We start from the raw sequence: 22,609 nt of genomic DNA on the forward strand, positions 1-22,609 counted from the left end.
AAGGTCAAGTAGAATCATAGGGGAAGTCTTAGTATCAATGGCAAAATTAAATGCTGTACTTTAGTATTTGTGACCCGTTTCAAGAAACTAGGCCTATGTCGCACGTCACTACTTCACAGGAGAGGCATTTGAACATGTTATTTTTTTTGTTGATAAAATGTTTTTTTTTTGTTGTTGTTGCAGAAATGCCTTCGGGAACACAAACTTTCATGTGCCTTAATAACAAACTTGTATCTGTAAATATTAATGAAATTGTTACATTGAGGGTTGGTTTAGCCATGGAAAAATACAGGAACCTTCCCGCTAGCCATGATTGGTTGAGATAATGGATGGGCTGGACAAGTAGCATGCTTCTGTCTAACATGAGCTGCTCAGTATGTGAGGATAATCCTTTCTACCTGCAGCTTTTTTTGAAAGATATCATGAAGAACTGAAAATGTTTTTTTCTACTTCTCTCAACATTGCTGCCCTGAAGGTAATAGTGCCATCGACAAAGTGGGAAAAAGTTGCGATGGACTACTTTCTAGAGGATGATTGTGACTCTGAAAATGAATCAGACAATGAGGAAATCCCTGATTTAGGTAAAAACATTTGAATTGAACCAGACATGGTAGAGTCTTCTGATGACAATGGTTGGGAAGAAACGGTGTCGTTGTCACGGAAGAAATCAAACGAGTTTTGAAATCAGTGTAATGCAGAGAGATGACTGCCAAATGGAGAGAGAGTTCAAAAAGAGAACACAGAAAGAAGACTGTTGTATAAAACACTGGCCTCCAGATTACATCTTCAAACTAAGGGCAACACTCACATCCATTACAGAGAGGGAGAAGTGTTCATCCATGTATACGGACGGGTAAGTCGAGCTACATTTTCAGATATTATAAGTTTCTAATTCTGTCAGAAAGTCGTTTTCATTGCAAGTTAATGCCTACTGTTAGCTAGCTGGCTCGCTAGCTAATGTTACGTGTACGGTCTGTGTAGTAATAGTATTTGTATCGCTGAAACCATTTGCATTTCTAGTTAAAGCCTAATGTTAGCTAGCTAGCTAACATTGAACCTAGTTGGTTAGCTTTTGCTACCTGCAGAGCCATGCATGGTAGTATTGCCATGTTCAAAATACCTGGGAAATACAAAAAATACGAGGTCAAATCATCACTTCAGTGATCTTCAGGTCGGAAAGTCGAAGCTCTAGAAAGAGGCTCGAGTTGGAATTTCCAGTTGAGTGACCATTCAAATAAATGGTTCCCCAGTTGGAGCTATTTTTTCCCCCGAGTTCCCAGTTGAACGCACTGAAGTCGGAAGTCAGATATTTCCGATTTCCCAGTATTTTTGAACACGGCATTAGATTTCAGATTATTGTTAATTGTTTAGCTAGCTAGATATCTAAACAAAAGACTCCACTATGCAAGTAACAATTTCCCTGTACCGTTGACACCTTCTGTATCCTGTACATGTAACAAATAAACCTAGATTTTATTTGATATAGTGTGTGTTTACCAGAGACGGTAATGTGAAGAACATGACATGCATCAAAATCCGATTAGGATATAGGCCAAGATCAAATGCATTTTTACTACTACTTTCACACTGTGAATCCTTAAAATAGATGGGTGGGGCTAAGGCTTAAGAGGGTGTGAACATTGCTAAATATGTTTAGACAAATTAGAGCTCTCTGGTATGTGTAGCAAAAACATTCAGGGGCCATTTTCTCAAAAGTGGGGTTACAAGTGTATCAACTTTCCAGGCAGAATTATTTCCCCATTGTTCCTCAACTGCAGTGTATGATATACAGTCTTCTAGCTCAGTCTCTCTACTTTCATCCAATGTCAAATTTTACTACATAGGACCGAATCCAGGTGGTGGGTCACATCTGTACAGTTCTTGAAGATCTGACTTTCGGCTCTCATGCCTTGTGTTGCTATAGCGACCTCTAAGCTGATGAAATGTTTATTTTCTGTGGTCACAGGCCACCACACATTCAGCCAACAGCATCCTGCCTGCCAGTCACAGGAAGTGAAAAACCCACAAATGTTCACAATGGCTCTCAAAATGGTGGCTTGTCTAATTACGTAAGATAAGTGTGATGTTTCTCTGCTAAAAGGTTGTGTTTCTGTCTTACCGGACTGAGAACCTTAGCAGCCTTGAGGTGGGGGACCTGGTAACTCAGAGCTGTTACTGTGATAGCAGCAGTCCCAGACTGGTGGTGGACAAGGACCGTCTGACGACCTGACACACAAGAGGACATTTCTGTTGGACAAAACTGTTGAAATTGCCTTCAAAAACACCTGGTATTAGACCAAAGAATACAAATAAAATCAAGCAAGGATACCATCATGAGGAATATCAAAATTATACCATGAAGTTTCTTCTGTTTGTTGCTGTCCTGCAGTAATTCCAGCTTCATAGGCATGGTGGGTTCGATACTGGCCAGGGACACCTTGGTCGACTCCCAGACGATACTCAGAGAGCTGAAGTTGTCAAACCTCCTGCCTTGCTGGTCAAAGGCAGCCAGGTCCAGCACAGGGTTGCGGTAGTTTGAGACAGGCACCTGCAACAAATAATGTTACACAGTTCTTCCAACGCACTATTTCTTTCTAAATTAAACTGACAAGGATGAAGACATTCAATTCAATACAACTTTATTTATCCCCCCAGGTGCAATTAAGAAAGGCAGAATGGCAAACTTGACATGATCTTATTTCTTTAGTTATCCCCCACAATGAAATTGGGGAGGGGAATGTGGATCTGTCTCCATCCGTTAGTATGTTCGTTCTCACACACGATCGCTCAAAACAGCACTGGCCCGATTTTGAAGAAACTTCGGTGAATTATGCGCCTTGCCATGGAGATCAGGAATTTACAAAATGACACTGATTGGCCAGATGGTGGCGCTATTACAAGAGATTGAAAAAGCAAACTTTGAGAGTTCACGCCCCTCACCCAGTCTTGATTTTAATTTATTTTACCTTTACCTATTTAACTAGGCAAGTCAGTTAAGAACAAATTCTTATTTACAATGACGGCCTAGGAACAGTGGGTTAACTGCCTTGTTCAGAGGCAGAACGACAGATGTTTTACCTAGTCAGCTTGGGGATTTGATCTTGCAACTAGTCCAACGCTCTAACCACTAGGCTACCTGCCGCCCATGACCTAAGTCATGAAATTTGGTACATAAGTCTCTCCTTACAAGGAACAAAATTTGCCTCAGGGACCCATATGGTTGCCATGATGTATTTTCCACCATATAGAATTTTGTGAAAATCCCGCTACTCTTCTGACACCGAATGACCGATCTGCACTACATTTGATGTGTGGCATCTATGGACAAAGGTCAACATTTTCCAGACAAGTACCTAAAACAACATGGCCACTATTGACCAATAAACATTTACGTGGTCTGGAACAAAAATGCATATAAAATCAGTCAAGAATATTTGTATTGTAACCACTTTTGGTACACATGTAGCAAACACGGTCAAGACTCAATATATGCAAGAATATTCATATCGACCTCATGTGGTGCTCTAACAGGCACATGTTTAGATCACTTGATCCATTTGACTAAGGGATATGAGTCTGGCTAACCCACACGATATCTCAGCAACCACTGGGCCAATTTTTACTCCACTTGGGTGAATGATGCGTCTTGCCATAGATCACTTAATGCATCATTCGTGAGGGACGACGACATGTTTACTGTTGCCAGCCGCCTTTTTTGTGTAGCCAGCTCCTGTGCCAAGTGTGTTTGAATGTGTGCTGTGTAAACACTGCCCTTTTATTTTTCTCACCAGTTGTTTGTTCTGCTGCAGCAGAGGGCAGGTAAGGTCCAGTTGGGGACTTGTGTACACAGGGACCAAGGTGAGGCGAGAGGGAGGGGCGCACACGAACATCACCACTGCTGGCTCCACCGCAGGATAGGGATTGGTCAAACTAGGCTGGTTCCCCACAGTAAGTGCCAATACCTGGAGAGGTAGTTTTAACATGCTTATTACCTGTTCATAACAGACATATTACCGTTTGTAACAAAGCATTTCATCTACAATGTATCTTAAAGAGCTAGAACGTCTTTTTAAAGCCTAGGGCCATATTCAGTAGGTGCCAAACAATAAAAAGCCCATTCCCTCACCTGTTCTCCCAGGGCTCTACAGGTTGCTCTGACCCAGTGTCGGAGGTAGCTGCGGGAGGTGGGCCCGGTCAGAGCCAGGCTAACACTGTTCTCATCCTCAGCCTTTAGGTTCCGGAAGAACTTGGAGGGTTCTAGAACCCAGGGCTTGGGTCCGCCCTCAAAAAGCATGTCCTTAGAGGAGCCCAGGGTCACCAAGGCAACAGAGGCAGGGTCCACAGCCTGCACATGACAACATGTAGAGCATGTACAGGTTAGTAAATGGAGAAGTGGCATACTGTATTTTGTAGAGTAAAATTATATTTGATGAACATTTACTGCTTATTTTTTGTTAGATGTTTTCTGGATAAAGCTCTCAGGTTTGACACTGCTAATCCTAAATGGTTCAACTTCAGGAGATTTTTCAATTAGGTCAAGCAGGAAGACAGACAGACAACGTGGTAATAGGATGGTAAGGTAAATGCTACAGTAGCTATTTGAAGGGAGCATAAACTCCCAGATTCCTTCTCAGAGTAAGAGTAACGATAAATCTGGCTCACTCATTAGAAGCTTATCTTAACCTCCTAAAATAACAATTTCCTGGTAATGTACCAAAGAGCACTGTCTTACCATGCACTTGGGTTAATGGGATGAAAACCCATGGTCATGGAAGAGAGGATGCATGACAAAATTATCCATGCATGGGAATGGAGATGCCTCTCTGCTTTACATAAATTGTCCATTCTATGGGCCGAGTTGACATCAATTCCATTACAGTGAAGTACTTGAGCCAAAGCAGCAACAGAGAAAACAAATCAGTGTATTGAGTGCATGAGGGCATAATTAAAATGCACAAAACACTGACGAAACCCAGGAGGTAATTGAACACTAGCTGATCCTTGCACTTCTGCCCTGATCGCAGAGAAAACAGTGTGTGTGTTGTGAAAGTGTGTGTGTGTCTGGGTGTTGAAAGGCACCCGCATACTGGTTCGGTTTGCTCCAAGCAGCTAAGCGTACGTCTGTGCTTCGCATAATCCCTTAAAAGACCTTCGCTTGAAAAATGAGATATTACGGTAATATTACTGTTTGTCCCTCTTGAGACGCCATAGCAACAACATACCCAGCATACACTTCCTCAAATTAGTCAGAATTCATCTATGATACATAAACAAAATCTGTAGTGTTTTTGCAGAGGCGGTCGTAGTCGCATAATTTTACATCTAACTAAGATGTTTGGTGCAGTAAGTGAATGACAAACACTTAATTGAAGAATCCCATCCATAGTTCCCACTCCTACTATGAGTAGTACCGTTGACGAATCACCGACGTAGGGGCTTACATCACTGGGGCCGATCTCCCTACCATCCAGGACCTCTATACCAGGCGGTGTCAGAGGAAGACCCTAGATATTATCAGACTCCAGCCATAGACTGCTCTCTCTACATGGCAAACGGTACCGATACGCCAAGTTTGGAACCAATAGGACTCTGAACAGCTTCAACCCCCAAGCAATGACTGCTAAATAGTTAGTTAAATAGTTAACCAAATAGCTACCCGGGCTATCTGCAATTGACCCCTTTTGCACAAACTTTGACTCATCACATATGCTGCAGCTACTGTTTACTATCCGTCACTTTATTGCTAGTTATAGGTACATATCTACCTCATACCCTGCATATCACCTCGGTACAGGTACCCCTTGTATATAGCCAAATTATCGTTACTCATTGTGTATCTATTATTACGTATTTTACTTTTCTATTATTTCTCTTTTCTTTCTCTCTGCACTGTTGGGAAGGGTCTTTATAAGGAAGCATTTAAACAAATTTTTTTACTGCTAGTTCACAACTGTTGTTTATGAAGCATGTGATTAATAAAATTGTATTTGAATTTACGTCAGCTACTGAACTTAGACTTCCCTTAAGAAAATGTTGGGTGTGCAAACAGCTAGAAAAAAAAAAAAAAAACCCTGCCTGACACAAAAATGAACAAAAAAAAGGACAACTCATCGGGGTGTGTAGGTGCAGGGGTTAAAAACAAGCTTTACAAAACAACTTCAATCTCAAGTCTCTTTTTATGCTTTGACCGGGGAAGAGGTTGATGTAGACCAATATGAAATAAACGTGTGTGAATAGGCCATGCCTTAAGGTACAGGTAGGAGGGGCATGGACTCACTCTGAGTGGTGGGTAGGCAGCAATGGTGATCTTGGTGCTGAGGTGGACGTTGCCGTGGGTGTAGCTGACCGTCAGGGTTGTGTATCCTGGGGCAAGAGCCTGGGCCCGTACCCCACTGCAGTGGTCCTGCCCTGGAGCCAGCCTACCTGCATTTGTATTTATAACAGATCCTCATTAGCTGCTGCAGAGGCAGCAGCTACACTTCTTGGGGTCCAGCAAAATTAAGGTAATTTATACAATTTTAAAACATTACAATTCACAGATTTTACAACACAGTGTGCCCTCAGGCCCCTTCATGACTACATCCATGTGTATGTATAGTGCGTATGTTATCGTGTGTGTGTGTGTGTGTGTGTGTGTGTGCGTATGCATGCATGTGTCTGTGCCAATGTTTGTGTTGCTTAACAGTCCCCGCTGTCCCATAAGGTGTTTTTTAAAATCTGATTTTTAAATCTAATTTTACTGCTTGCGTCAGTTACTTGATGTGGAATAGAGTTCCATGTAGTCATGGCTCTATGTAGTACTGTGTGCCTCCCATAGTCTGTTCTGAACTTGGGGACTGTGAAGAGACCTTGTGGCATGTAATGTGGGGTATGCACGGGTGTCCGAGCTGTGTGCCAGTAGTTTAGACAGACAGCTCGGTGCATTGAATAAAAGTAGTAATGAAGTCAATCTCTCCTCCACTTTCAGCCAGAAGATTGACATGCATAATATTAATGTTAGCTCTCCATGTACATTCAAGGGCCAGATGTGCTGCCCTGTTCTGAGTCAATTGCAATAAGTCCTTTTTGGTGGCACCTGACCACACGACTGAACAGTAGTCAAGGTGCGACAAAACTAGGGCCTGCAGGACCTGCCTTGTTGATAGTTTTGTTAAGGCAGAGCATCGGTTTATTATAGACAGACTTCTTCCCATTTTAGCTACTACTGCATCAATATGTTTTGACCATGACAGTTATTTATTATTTATTACAAGATTTAGTTGAGGTTTAGTGCGTGTTTTGTTCCTAAAACAATACTTTGGGATAACTTATTCCTTGCCATCCACTCCGAAACTAACTGCAGCTCTTTGTTGAGTGTTGCAGTCATTTCAGTCGCTATAGTAGCTGACGTGTATACTGTTGAGTCATCCGTATGCATAGAAACTCTGGCTTTACTCAAAGTCAGTGGCATATCATTAATAAAAAAATAATAAAAAGCAAGGGGCCTAAACATCTACCCTGGGGTGTTCTGTTCTAAACATACACCCTCGGTGTTCTGTTAGACTAGTTACTCTTTATCCACATTATAGCAAGGGATGTAAAGCCATAAGACATACGTTTTTCCAGCAGTAGATCATAATCAATAATGTCAAAAGCTGCACTGAAGTCTAACACCTGTAGGAAGGTAGAGAGACAGACAGAGACATACGGCTGCAATCCTGGCCCTAGAGGACAACAAAGTCTATCTGTTATCTGCTCCTCTGTGGATCAAGGGAAATTAAAACCGTATTGCCAATCTGAGAATGACATAAAAGTTGAACACTACAGAGGGTATTTTTGAAGGCTCTGCCCCCAAGCTAGGTAAAGTATTGTCAGGGTTTTAAACTGCAGAGTATGGGGGAATGCCTCACCCTCCAGCAGCTGGAACACTCCCTGGGTCTCCTCCTCCACCTGCAGGTCAAAGTGACTGCAGTCACTCAGCATCACCCGCTGCTCCACTCCCCACTTTCCTCCCTCCCCTAGCAAGCCAAAGATCCGGAGGGGCAGCTCCAGCACCAGCCCCACACGGGCCTCCACCGGGCAGGGAGAGAAGTCCATCCCCACCGGCTCTACCACATACACCTGGGGATGGGGGATAGAAGGGCAGTGAGCTGAAGTCCAGACAACGGTAACAGTTCTTGCTAAATTTTTTCAATGGACTCGTTTAATTATTTTAATTGACGTAACATTCTTCCAAACATTATAAATATACTAACCAGTACAGTTTTAATATCAGTTCAAAAAGACGTAAGATATGTAATGAGGTTATTCTGTAAAATGAAGAGTGGAGGGCTATCTATATATATACACACACACACGGTCTCACCTTCATTGCGCCATAGTGCATTGGGTTGCGTACATCATGGGCGTACACCACACTGACGCCGATGTCACTGACGGTCGTCATCACTCCTTTGACTGTCACTGTGGCAACGGCTAGGTTAGAGGAGGACCAGCTGAAATTCCCACTGCCTCCTGCTGCCTGGTACACAATGCAACATGGGTAAATACACCAACATCAAGAGACACTTGTACAAATTAGAAGGTAGTAATAAGAAGTCATGAAAGAGGATTCAGAAAATAAATGTCTAAATATTAGCGCTGTCCCCACCAAAAAAATAAATAAAAATAGGTCGACCAACTACAAATCATTAAAATCCAGACTGAAAATATTTACACAAGAAGCAACCTAATATCACACAGTCAACTCGTCATTTAGTAAGTTCACCATTCTGCGATTTTGACTGTAAAAATCGCAGTCTTCAACACAATGCTCTTTATGTCATCATAAAGCGCACGGTTTGATGAAATAATTAAGACAAATTACTAGAGGGAGTCTGACCGTAATTGATTTGACTGTGCTCAGACTTGCGGCACAGTTTATCATCCATGTTGCTGAAACTGCAACATACAGTGCATTCAGAAAGTATTTACACTCCTTCCCTTTTATAACGTTAGACTTATTCTAAAGGATTAAATAAAAGAAATGCGCTCAATCTACACACAATACCCCATAATGACAAAGCGAAAACAGGATTTTAGAAATGTTTTAGTTGGGGATTTATCAAACGAGCCTGCTGTGCTGCTCCGTGTGGCTTTGTATCACATTGGTTCTTAGGAGGTCGTGCTAGAAATTGAAGGGAAGAGTTTATTTTTTTAATAGGATCATACTCAGATTCACATAGCTTTGTGTCTCCTATGATCATTCTATTATGGTTGCATTGCAAATTAATTCATGTAGACAGTCACACAGCAGTTCGGTGTTCCCAGTATTTTTTCAACCAACTGAGCCATCAAGACCACGTTTCAGAGCTACACAAGCGACATAAGTAATCTGTTGATGCATAATGGACACTTCTCGCACTCTTTGTGGCCTCTTTCTCCACAACATCTATACAGTACATACTTAGCCAGTTTTACTAGTTGACAAGTAGCATATAGTGCATTCGGAAAGTATTCAGACCCTTTCTCCACATTTTGTTACGTTACTGGCTTATTCGAAAATCTACATACAATAATACCCCATAATGACAAAGCGAAAACAGGTTTTTACAAAAACAAAGAAAATATTCAGACCCTTTGCTATGAGACTCGAAATTGAGCTAAGTTGCATGCTGCTTCCAAAGATCATCCCTGAAATGTTTATACAACTTGATTGAAGTCCACCTGTGGTAAATTCAATTGATTGGACATGATTTGGAAAGGCACACCTGTCTATTTTGGTCCCAACGTTGACAGTGCATGTCAGGGGGAAAACCAAGCCATAAGGTCGAAGGAATTGTCCGTAGAGCTCCAATACAGGATTGTGTTGAGGCACAGATCTGGGGAAAGGTACCAAAACATTTATGCAGCATTGAAGGTCCCCAAGAACACAGTGGCCTCCATCATTCTTAAATGGAAGTAGTTTGGAATCACCAATACTCTTTCTAGATCTAGCCGGCAGGCCAAACTGAGCAATCGGGGGAGAAGGACCTTGGTCAGGAAGGTGACCAAGAACCCGATGGTCACTCTAACAGAGTTCCTCTGTCGAGATGGGAGAACCTTCAAGAAGGACAACCATCTCTGCAGCACTCCACCAATCAGGCCTTTATGGTAGTGTGTGCAGACGGTAGACACTCCTCAGTAAAAGTACCTAAAGATCCTCTGGGCTGATGAAATCAAGATTGAACTCTTTGGCCTGAATGCCAAGCGTCATGTCTGAAGGTTAACCTGCCAACATCCCTACGATGAAGCGGGATAGTGGCAGCATCATGCTGTGGAGTTGTTTTTCAGCGGCAAGGAATGGGAGACTAATCAGAATTGAGGGAAAGATGAACGGGGCAAAGTAGAGAGGCCTCAACCGCAAATGTCTATCAGTAGGAGGGAAAAGCAATGGCTGTCCAAACTCTGTTGCACGAGCAAAACTCATGCGACCACTTGACCTGATGTCATCTTTCTGGCTCGTTTTTCAAAATAAAAGCATGAAACTGTCTGAAGACTGTTGACATCTTGAGGAAGCGGCAGGAAAAGGAATCTGGTTGATATCCCTTTAAATGGAGCAAAGGGAGGCTATGGAACATGGAGTTCTATAAAAATAGAAGTCACTTCCTGGTTTGATATTCCTCAGGGTTTCGCCTGCAATATCAGTTCTGTTATACTCACAGACAATATTTTGACAGTTTTGGAAACTTTAGAGTGTTATCTATCCAATACTAATAATAATATGCATATATTAGCAACTGAGACTGAGGAGCTGGCCGTTTACAATGGGCACCTTTTCATCCAAGCTACTCAATGCTGCCATAAGAAGTCAACTGAAATGCATTCCAGGTGACTACCTCATGAAGCTGGTTAACCTGTTACTCCTACCCCCTACTTTTTTGAACATTCTGTTAAAAATCGCGCAACATTTCAGCGCCCTGCTGCTCATGCCAGGAATATAGTATATGCATATGATTAGTATGTGTGGATAGAAAACACTCAGACGTTTATAAAACTGGTTAAATCACGGCTGTGACTATAACAGAACGTGCGTTTCATCGAAAAGCGCAGGAAAATCTGATCACTGAAAATGGAAATATATATCCATCCGCCACTTCAACCCATTGATAAAGGCGAACCACAATAAATGGGGCTGAGGTTGCAATACCTACAGCTTCCACACGATGTCAACAGTCTTGTCATTTGCCTCGGCTTTGTTTCTTGGTCAAACGAAGAAGAGACAAGCCATTTGTTCAGGTCTCTGACCGGATATTTTGGTTGAGATTTACCCGGACACTTATTTCCAGACGGACAGCTAAAAAATATACATCGCCTCGTGATCAATTTGGTCGCTTATTAACGTGTACTAATACCTAAAGTTGCATTACAAAAGTATTTCGAAGTGTTTTGTGAAAGTTTATCGTCAACTTTTTTAATTTAAAAAAATGACGTTTTGTTATAAGACGCTATTTTTTTTGTTTATCACACAGTCTTCATAGATCGATATCTAGGCTATATATGGACCGATTTAATCGAAAAAAAAAGACCCAATAGTGATTATGGGACATCTAGGAGTGCCAACAAAGAAGATGGTCAAAGGTAATGAATGTTTTATATTTTATTTGTGCAGTTTGTGTAGCGACGACTATGCTAATTATTTTGTTTACATCCCCTGCGGGTCTTTTGGGGTGCTATCAGATAATAGCTTCTCATGCTTTCGCCGAAAAGCATTTTTAAAAATCTGACTCGTTGCCTGGATTCACAACGAGTGTAGCTTTAATTCAATACCCTGCATGTGTATTTTAATGAACGTTTGAGTTTTAACTAGTACTATTAGCATTTAGCGTAGTGCATTTGCATTTCCAGATGTCTAGATGGGACGCCTGCGTGTCAGGTAGGAGCAAGAGGTTAAGAGAATGCAAAGCTGTCATCAAGGCTAAGGGTGGCTACTTTTAAGAACCTCAAATATTTTGATTTGTTTAACACTTTATTGGTTACTACATGATTCCATATGTGTTATTTCATAGTTGTGATATGTTCACTAATATTCTACAATGTAGAAAATAGTAAAAATAATAATAATAATGAGTAGGTGTGTCAAATTTTGACTGGTACTGTTTATAAGTATTGAAATATAGGCTTATTAACTAAGTATTAAGACTAAGTATTAAGACTAAACAGGATGCGCTCTTTGGCATATAACTCTAGAGTGGTTATGCAAAGCTTACTAATGATAATAACATTACTTATTATTATTAACATCAACGAGATCAAGAAAAAGGAGGGTTATTATTAGAAATACAATTTTTCCTGACAATTTGGAACAATGTAAACACTAAATAAATACCAGAGAGGCTGTTCTAAGAAAAAAAATGTATAAAGCCTTTATTACAGTATAGCAAATATTTAAAAAAGCCACATTTGTGCATTTGTTTATCCGACATGTGGTTGTGTTAGGTTTGGTGCTCACGGAATCAGTAGGTCTTAAACACTCAAACAGAAGCAGGATCTGTCTTTCTTCTGCATACATATATGGATGATCTATAAAGCCAGTTAGGATGTTGAATGATTGATTGATGTTTCCTCTCTCCTCACTTTTCTTAGTGCTGTTTTCTCATCTCCTAATGCCGCTGCTGCCTTGGCCACATTGTTCTCAACACCAATATGCTGGTTAAATGTGCTATTATGCACAGAGCAACATGGTCTAACAAAAGACGCCAATTCAATAGAGCACTGATATTTCAGAGCCACAGATAGCAACCGATATCCAAAACTGAAGCTCATTGGTTAAAAAAAACGAACATAATTTGTATTGGTGTTGTACCATTGTTCTTACGTAATATAACCATATACAATTTTAGTAGCACAGTGATGGACTGTGCCATCCCCACGGCCTCCACAATGGATTAGTCTGCTCAGACTGCTGCGAATCAGACAGGTACACCATTCAATTAGTATAATTTTTTGCTACTGCTTGACTAAAGAAATCTCTGTTGACCAACAGCCTATCGACCAAACAATAGACCAGTTGACTACATGGGGTCAACCCTACTAAATATATTCATAAACACACAACTTGATGCAAGTCTAGTGGCTGACTTGAGAGATTCTTCAGCATCATGGGTTCCAAAAGAAGAGTATCAGTGAACATATACTGAATGATTCTAGACTGGCTTGTATTAAAAATTGACAACTACCTGTATTGTGTACTGGTAGGCTCCAACCTTAGGCTGCCATGGAAACGTGAGGATACTGGGACTGAGGACTATGGGATTGTACATTTCTACATCCTGTTCATTATGGACTGTGTTGGCCAGCTCATGGACTCTTCCATTCTAGAACAGAAAAACAACAACCATGTTAACTTAAGACATAACCAAGCTATTTCTAACTAATGATAATGATCTCCCACAGTTGGATATAAGATAACACACTCAAAATATCTGCGAAGAAACTAATTCAAGGTTATGCCAAAACTCACTTGATCCACCACAGATTTGAGCACAGCTTCAATTAGTGTTAGCCCGTTTTTCAAAGCCTTGACACGGTGGTAGGACCCATTCAGGGAGGACTCCAGAATCTCAAAGTACTCCTCTGGGAAGGCAGCTTCGATCCGAATGTTCTGCAGACAGAAACAATCAAGAGAGTAGCACTTAAAAATACAGAAGGAAATAAGACAGAGAAGAACTGTTTCAAAGTGTGGAAAAAAACAACCATCAAATAGGACAAATGATGTAGGCCAAAAATGTCCCAAATCTTCCTTTCCAGTATTTTTATGTCTCCCAGCTGTATTTCAGTCTGCAGTTGATTAAACATCAAGAGGAAGATGCAGAATTATACTGACAATAAATTAGGTTTTCCATTTTATAAGAGTGAGAAGAGTGACAGTGTTACAGATTTAACAAACAGATCAATCAATGACGGTATAGAATTAAGACAACTTAGGCAGAGCTTACTTACATCAGATAGGTAAATCCTATTGCTTGACTTGTCAAACACTTCAATGAGGATATTATACACTCGTCCTGTTTCCAGGACCCAGCTCTCTCCAGGATTAATCTTAAATCCTGGGAGAAAAAGACAATACGAGTTCAAATTTGAACTGGAATGGTTTACTTTAAAATTAAAATTGCTAATACACAAGGATGAAAGCATGCAAACATACCCAAGTATCCTGGTTCCACCACATACAGAGTCCCGTTGGGCAGACGAGACACCCCTTGCATGCGAAGGCCTGAGCAATTGTTATTAAGGACAATAACGTTAGGTACACAAAGAGTGGCATTCTGGGACCGTTTTCAGTTATACTGACAACACGGTTCATGTCTCGTGTTTGTCAAGTGCACAATACAACTCGCTGGGGTAGGGTCTTAACTTGTTATGGCTGCAATACCACTAACGGGATAAGTGTCATCAACAACCGCTGAATAGCATAGCATAGCATAGCAACATTCAATAAATATTACTACAAATATTTATATTCATGAAATCACAAGTGCAATATAGGAAAACACGCCTTTTGTTAATCCACCCGTCGTGTCAGATTTTGAAATTATGCTTTACAGCGAAAGCAATACAAGCGTTTGTGGAAGTTTATCGATCACACAACAAAACATTAAGTACACTTAGCATCAGGCGGCTCGGTCAAAAATCAGAAAAGCAATCAAATTAATCGTTTACCTTTTATCTTCTCTCACGAGACTCCCAGTTACACAACAAATGTTCCTTTTGTTCCATAAAGATTATTTTTATATCCAAAATACCTCCGTTTGTTTGGCGCGTTGTGTTGAGAAATCCACAGGAAAGAGCGGTAAACGACAACGCAGACAAAATTCCAAATAGTTTCCATAATGTCCACAGAAACATGTCAAACGTTTTTTTATAATCAATCATCAGGTTGTTATTAAAATAACAAATGTCTTTCACAGTAGGAGGGAAAAGCAATACCTATCCAAACTCTGTTGTGCGAGCAAAACTCATGTGACTACTTGACGCAATGTTATCGTTCTGGCTCATTTTTCAAAATAAAAGCCTGAAACTATGTCTGAAGACTGTTGACACCTTGAGGAAGCGATAGGAAAAGGAATCTGGTTCATATCCCTTTAAATCCAGCAAAGGGAGGCTATGGAATATGCAGTTCTCAAAATAGAAGCCACTTCCTGTTTTGATTTTCCTCAGGGTTTCGCCTGCAATATCAGTTCTGTTATACTCAGACAATATTTTGACAGTTTTGGAAACTTTAGAGTGTTTTCTATCCAATACTAATAATAATATGCATATATTAGAAACTCAGACTGAGGAGCTGGCCGTTTACAATGGGCACCTTTTCATCCAAGCTACTCAATACTGCCCCTGCAGCCATATATTAAGTAGAGCTTTAGCTCGTCAGTCTGTCAAGTCCTGTTATATTACTGCCCGTCTCTGGTCCACTAGGCACTCACCTCCTCTATATATACAGATAAAGCACTGCAATCCACTGAGGAGGATATATTTAGGCCCAAGGGGGTGTGGTATATGGCCAATACATCACGGCTATGGGCTGTTCATAGGCAAGACGCGATGCAGAGTGCCTGGATACAGCCCTTAGCTGTGGTATATTGGCCATATACCAAAAACCCATGAGGTGCCTTATTGCTATTATAAACTGGTTACCAAAGTAATTAGAACAGTAAAAATACATGTTTAATCATACCTGTGGTATACGGTCTGATATACCACAGCTGTCAGCCAATCAGTATTCAGGGCTCAAACCATACAGATTATAAAATAGAATGGAACACTAAACTTCACCATTACTCCCTTCCTACACAGTGCACCATTCATGTTACACACCATTGCATGTCATTACAATAACCATTACGCAACCCTGTTGATGTGACAAGTGTTGTGACATGATTAGGGCTGTTACGGTGACCGTATTAACGACACACCGACAGTCACAAATCATGACCGCAGTCAAATTCCACATGACCATTGAGTCACAGTAACTAGGCTTCTCCAAAACTGTGCTCTGATGCCACTGATGGTCATTAGTAGCTTAACTTGCTGATGGTCAGTACTCTGCCTTTTATTGTCCCTCTAATCACTCTGACATCAATGCAAATGCTAGTGTATATGACAGGTGCATGCATGATAATGGAACATTCTAAATCTAAACTAATATCACACATATTATTCGGTCAATTTAAAGACGAGATTACATTGGAGAATTGTCTGATGGATGACAATATCACTTGTGAACGATGGCCAGTGTGTGCAGTCTAAGATACTTTTGTCACTTTTTCCAAATCAGTCCCATGCACCATGTAGCCGAGCCCATAGTCCTACATGTTTTGAAAAGGTTTGTAATCACAATGCCTATAGGCCCAAGACCCCCGGGAACACGGTTTGAGAGCCCATAGCCTACAAAGCCTAGTGAAACGTGCTCTTATAAGCCCGTCATTGCGCAATCATGTTTGAAAACAGAGTTTTGACAGGCCACTATTTAAAACAGGACCCCAGCTTTCTCATGCAGCTATATTTATTGCTCAATTCTTCAAATTAAGCACATTCATCCGCTTTACAACCAGTGTAGCTTACCTGGCATATAAAAAAATTAAGTGCTCATCTTTCTTGGAACTTTTTTCAAATCAGCATCAGTCGCATCATGCAGCCTTCGAATGTATTAAAAATCAAAACATATAGCCTGAAGTTTGTATCTCAACTAAAGTTGCATAAATAACTAAATTAAGCATATAGGAGTACCTGTTTCTTTGTTTAACAGCTCAACACACAATAGCCGCACGCGCATACTCCCTCAGAAATCATTAGGGGAAAATATCCTTTCTATTTTATTCAGCTATGTTCTATTATATTGTTCCTACTAGAAAATAACACCACTGGAATTCAGCAAATATTGTCTGCGAAATTAACTAGTGTAGCCCACAGCCATATGACATAGCCAGATCAGGACTTAACATAAGGATGACTCAGAATATGCAATTCTGTTCTTCTGAAATAGGCTACATTTTCTTCATATCATGTTTCTTTAGACCTGCCTAAAATAAATAATGGATTTATTGTGACGGTGTAGTCTATATTAAATGGATTTATTCGTTTTTTATTTTTTTTAAATGTACATGTTCCAAAGGTTCACATCAGTGGCTTGTAGGCTATGCGTGGAAGCCGGAGACGCTAAACGTGTTTATGTTAATAGCCGATTATCATGAGACATGCAGTTATTTGTATGACAATCATCGGCTAACAACATTTCATGACTGCCATAGGCCTAAATGTTGCTGCATAGTTCCCAAATAATGTCATAGCACAGTAGAGGACTCCAAAACTAATCAAGATCATATAAAGTGTGATATGTCTTAAAGGATACTCTTATGGTCCAGCACCACGTTGATATGTCCCAGATGCAGGCCATTGACCGTGGAGGTGCTCTGGTCCAGACTAGCCACGGCCAGCTCTTGGTTTCCATCAGGCCCAGCCACACTGTTCTGGAGGTGCAGCTCATACTGGTCACAGGGCATGGATAACTCTGGAACACAACAGAACTAACCTTTGTTAGTTCTTTATCATAATATCGCCAATACTTACTTTGCCACCCTGAGCTGTGATATGAATACCGTCTAACCATTCTTGGCACACGTGATTCAATACGGAATTTATTGTTCATTTACTTGATTCAAATTCAGACCTACCTGTGATCTTTCCCTGTCTAATCTTCTGGACCTTGTATTGGATGGATGTGCCCACCAGCAGGTAGACATCATGTGCAGGGCTCAGTAGGATGTTCTCCAGAATCAGCAGTTTCACCTCTGCTGCACCCACATCCTGTGTGAAGGGTAGATACCGTAGTTAACGGCACAGCAAACTACACGCCGTTTGACATGCCGAGAAACCAGACCAAATCGGTTACAGTATGATTCGCACGCTAGCAATAGCTCCTAACACTCCAAGGCATGTCATTAATCTAATTGTGTCAACTTTGTAATCATATTTCATATCACATTAAAAAAAAATACTTTACATTTTTGGTATATAATTGACTGTTGTAAATACACCCTTCAGTGGTACTGTAATCGCTCTGTGTAATCGAATATTACGCCTACCCTATGACTGTGGAGTCTCATTTCAGACGGGTTAGACAGGCTCTACTAGCTGTGACATCACAGATAAGACTGGAGAGGAGACATCACTTTTACGCAAGTCAGATTGTTATTTATAGCCGTCAGTGGCCCCGGAGGGCTGCTGCCTGCCACGAGCCGAGACGAAAGTAGGAAACTACTTCAACTAAGCTCAAGTGTTTATACCCCTCTGATGTTCCCTTCCCTCGCTTCTACAAAAAAAATACTTCTGATTTGAGGTCCTTGAGACAGTATTTAATTATTAACTATACAGTATGATACAGTCTACTTCAAAAAAACAAGGTAAGAAATTCAGGACATTTTTAAACCTTATAGAGAGATTCTTGGATTTTGGCCTTGAGCTTAGCGTGGCCCGTTTTCAGTCCTGACACCAAGATGATATCTCCCTGTTTCCCCACTCTCTCCATCTCAGAGATGTAACCAGGGGGGGTGTACGTAGACTCAGAGAATTTAAGAACCCTTGAGGGAGGGAAAGGGATTGGAAAACACATTACATGCCTATTATCGACAGTGACAAATGGACATCTTACAATTAACTTCTACATACAGAGGATAATATATTAGACTTGTGATAAGATTACTTCAGTATAGGATAGGCCTGAGGTTTTGAGGTCAATTCTGGCACAAGGCAAATCATAACCAAATGTATTTAAATAACTTGATAAGCCACAGGTAAGATTGAATTTGCATTGAATTGCCATCCTTAAACCAGTTGTTATAATGATGTTGTTGACCATCTACTTTACATTCACGCTCACAGGCAGGTTGTTTTCTCCATGATTGAGTGCATGGAAACGCACCTTAATGAGTTGTAGGAGTCAAGGAATCCATCCATGTCTGCATCTTTCACAATGGTCCAGTCAAACACCAGGCTTGCTAGAGTGCTGAAGGTGTTTCCTGCACAATCGACAATTTGGGGGTGAGAGACGTGGCCAAGTACATGCACCCATTGTTGGGATTAGATTTAACGTACATTGTGCAATTTAAGTTTCAACTTTCAAATATATTTTACACTGCTACAGGCAAAACATTGTCCTGTGAATTTGTGTTGAAAGGACTTAAATCCCCGTGGACAAGACGGCAAATACAGCACACCACTTTGACTAGTCCCTAAAGGTTGCAGTCCTATAAGCACAAACACCAATAATCCTCTTTCAACACGGTATTTCAGCTATTCCATTTGATAGATCTGAGAGTAGTACACATAAAGGCTAAAACAAACAACAAAATGCAGCGCGCCTTAGGGGCCGTCATCAAACGGAATCAGGTTGTGGCTCCAGCTCATTTAACAGAGTTTGGTCTGTGCCTGGCCCAAATGGAACCAGTGAGACAGAACAAAGAGACATTTAACCACTGCCTGAGGACAGGGAAGGCCTGCCATGGGGGATCACAATCATCACTACTGGAAAAGTCATTATACTGGCTAGTCCACACAACAATACTGTGGATCTCTCGATGCATTAAACTGAAGCGGATAGCACTTTTAAGTTGTTCTTATATCTGTAGTAAAGCTCTAATTACTCTACAAAGAACATTGCATTAACATGTTGCAGAGCACTTACATTGTAAAAAGTTTACACAAGTGGAATATCAGGACTTTGTTGCAACAATGGTGATACAACGTTACTAGAGTAAGTACACCGTTAATACAGAGGTAGGTATAGAGCAACTTAATGTCAAGTGTTGTGATGACAGCATACCGTGCCGTAAATCTCTCTGAGCAAGAGAGAACCAAAAATGCTACAAGCTGTCCAATAACGCATAACAGTGTATCCTTGAACACTCCTCACCCTCAGAGTCCAGTGCGTGGATCTTCAGTTCCAGTGGTGAGTCCTCCAGGTGCAGCTCTCTGGTGGTGGACACTATCTGGATCTCACTGATGATGTCCACGATGGCATCACAGCGCAGTACCTGTCCCGTTACTGAGTACAGGAGAAGGGGACAGCCACACACACAGGTAATGCAGCCAGTTATCATCAAACCTTAGCAATGAGTGATACGGTACGAGGTGTATTCAACTCAAGAAAGGAAACATCTCAGAGGTCCTGCTGTGATTACTGATGGGCTACATTCAGTATTACTGCACCGTTCTGTACAGTTTCAACATGATTGTTGTTAAAGAAGTTTATAAGAAAGGCATCTGAAAGGGCCTATGAGTTAGGCACCTCTAATTACAGTCTGTATCATGACAAGCCAATAGCGCTGGAGTAAACATCTGGCTTGCAGTACTATTGCACAATGTGGTAAAGCAGCAGTTTTCATTCCTTTTACTGAGCCCCACAGGGATGCACTTTTTACATCTAGCCAAGCACTTACAAACCGGATTATAAGCTAAAAAAAAGGGAAATGTTTCAATATATACAATACCAGTCAAAAGTTTGGACACACCTACTCATTGAAGGGTTTTATATTTATTTTTTACTATTTTCTACATTGTAGAATAATAGTGAAGACATCGAAACTATGAAATAACACATGTGGAATCATGTTGAAACCCCAAAAAAAGTGTTAAACAAATCCAAATATATTTTAATCTTCAAAGTAGCCACCCTTTGCCTTGATGACAGACTTGCACACTGTTGGCAGTCTCTCAACCAGTCATGAGGTAGTCACCTGGAATGTTAAAAGTTCATTTGTGGAATTTCTTTCCTTCTTCCTTCTCCTTTGAGCCAATCAGTTGTGTTGTGACAAGGTAGGGATGGTTTTCAGAAGACAGCCATATTTGTTACAAGACCAAGTCCATATTATAGCAAGAACAGCTCAAATAAGCAAAGAGAAACAACAGTCCATCATTGCTTTAAGACATGGTCAGTTAATGCAGAAAATTTAAAGAACAGAACGTTTAAGTGCAGTCGCAAAAACCATTAAGCGCTAAGATGAAACTGTTCATTCGAGTTAAATGCACCTCAGATTGCAGCCCAAATAAATTATTCACAGAGCTCAAGTAACAGACATCTCAACATCAACTGTTCAGAGACTGCATAAATCAGGGGTTCATGGTTGAATTGCTACAAAGAAACCACTACTAAAGGACACCAATAAGAAGAAGAGACTTGCTTGGGCCAAGAAACACGAGTAATGGACATTAGACCGATGGAAATCTGTCCTTTGGTCTGATGATTACAAATTTGAGATTTTTGGTTCTAACCGCCGTGTCTTTGTGAGATGCCGAGTAGGTGAACGGATGATCTCCGTATCTGTGGTTCCCACCGTGTTGCATGGAGGAGGTGGTGTGATTTACTTTGCTGGTGACAGTGTCTGTGATTTATTTAGATTTCAAGGAAGACTTAGCCAGCATGGCTACCACAACGTTCTGCAGCGATATGCCATCCCATCTGGTTTACGCTGAGTGGGACTATCATTTGTTTTTCAACAGGACAATAACCCAAACCACACCTCCACGCTGTGTAAGGGCTATTTGACCAAGGAGAGTGATGGGGTCCTGCATCAGATGACCTGGCGTACACAATCACTTGACCTCAACCCAATTGAAATGGTTTGGGATTAGTTGGACAGCAGAGTGAAGAGAAAGCAGCCAACAAGTGCTCAGCATATGTGGGAACTCCTTCAAGACTGTTGGAAAAGCATTCCTCATGAAGCTAGTTGAGATAATGCCAAGAGTGCACAAAGCTGTCATCAAGACAAGGGTTGCTATTTGAAGAATCTAACATGTATTTAGATTTGTTTATCACTTGTTTTGGTTACTACATGATTCCATGTGTTATTTCATAGTTTTAAAGTCTTTACTATTATTCTACAATGTACAAAATAGTCCAAATAAAGAAAAACCCTTGAATGAGTAGGTGTGTCCAAACTTTTGACGGGTACTGTAGTTCATAGGGCTGATTTGAGCAATAGACTGAGTAGATTATCTGGCGATGGCCTATAGGCTAAATCACCTCAACATCCATGGACCGAAGTATAACGAGTCCTTACCTTGAACCAAGATTCAATACAACCTTTTCATGCAAGTAAAGCACATGTCGGATACAAAATGTCATGACAGACCTAATGGAAACAGCAAATTTGTCGGTAAACTTTCCAAATGTTGACAAAAAAAATACGCTAGACATGGTGGGATCTTTTCATCTGTGTAAAATGAATTATGCGAGAAATGGCAGTTGAAATGCTTTCGTGCTAAAATTTTGATATAATAACCATTATATCGAAAGTAAACTGAGTCACATGATGACACGTGTGCTCTTCCCCCTATGACAAGGGAATTTATGCAGTTTATTAGATTACAGATTAAATAAATAATGATGAACTTTTACCACCTTGTGAAGTACAAGGTGATGAGCTTGATGCTTCTTTCCAATAAATATCGAGGGTGTTATTCTGGTGACATGATGATCGATGCTTGGCTGCCATTTGACACAGTTTTATAATCTCGCTCTTCTGTCCATAATCATTTCATCATGTAGGCTATACCCGCACTGTATCTGTGAGCAGTTGGCTTGAGCGCACATGCCAATACCAGAAAGGGCACATTCGCT

At 40.8% G+C, this 22,609-nt stretch overlaps 1 protein-coding gene across 1 annotated transcript in view; it reads right to left on the bottom strand.

Annotated features, from left to right (window-relative positions):
• nup210 (nucleoporin 210) overlaps positions 1-22,609 on the bottom strand; it is a 59,253-nt gene that overhangs the window by 31,124 nt on the left and 5,520 nt on the right. Inside the window, exons 3-18 of the mRNA XM_035741304.2 lie at positions 19,904-20,035; positions 18,914-19,010; positions 18,422-18,572; positions 17,667-17,799; positions 17,345-17,503; positions 14,144-14,212; positions 13,939-14,045; positions 13,460-13,600; positions 13,176-13,313; positions 8,345-8,500; positions 7,890-8,100; positions 6,278-6,423; positions 4,127-4,345; positions 3,789-3,962; positions 2,356-2,548; positions 2,120-2,226 (exon numbers count right to left, since the gene is read on the bottom strand). Coding sequence (XP_035597197.1) covers positions 2,120-2,226; positions 2,356-2,548; positions 3,789-3,962; positions 4,127-4,345; positions 6,278-6,423; positions 7,890-8,100; positions 8,345-8,500; positions 13,176-13,313; positions 13,460-13,600; positions 13,939-14,045; positions 14,144-14,212; positions 17,345-17,503; positions 17,667-17,799; positions 18,422-18,572; positions 18,914-19,010; positions 19,904-20,035 — 2,333 coding nt within the window. The remainder of the gene's footprint in view (positions 1-2,119; positions 2,227-2,355; positions 2,549-3,788; positions 3,963-4,126; positions 4,346-6,277; positions 6,424-7,889; positions 8,101-8,344; positions 8,501-13,175; positions 13,314-13,459; positions 13,601-13,938; positions 14,046-14,143; positions 14,213-17,344; positions 17,504-17,666; positions 17,800-18,421; positions 18,573-18,913; positions 19,011-19,903; positions 20,036-22,609) is intronic.

This window comes from Oncorhynchus keta, chromosome 28 (assembly GCF_023373465.1).
Source record: "Oncorhynchus keta strain PuntledgeMale-10-30-2019 chromosome 28, Oket_V2, whole genome shotgun sequence".
Taxonomy (NCBI): Eukaryota; Metazoa; Chordata; class Actinopteri; order Salmoniformes; family Salmonidae; genus Oncorhynchus; species Oncorhynchus keta.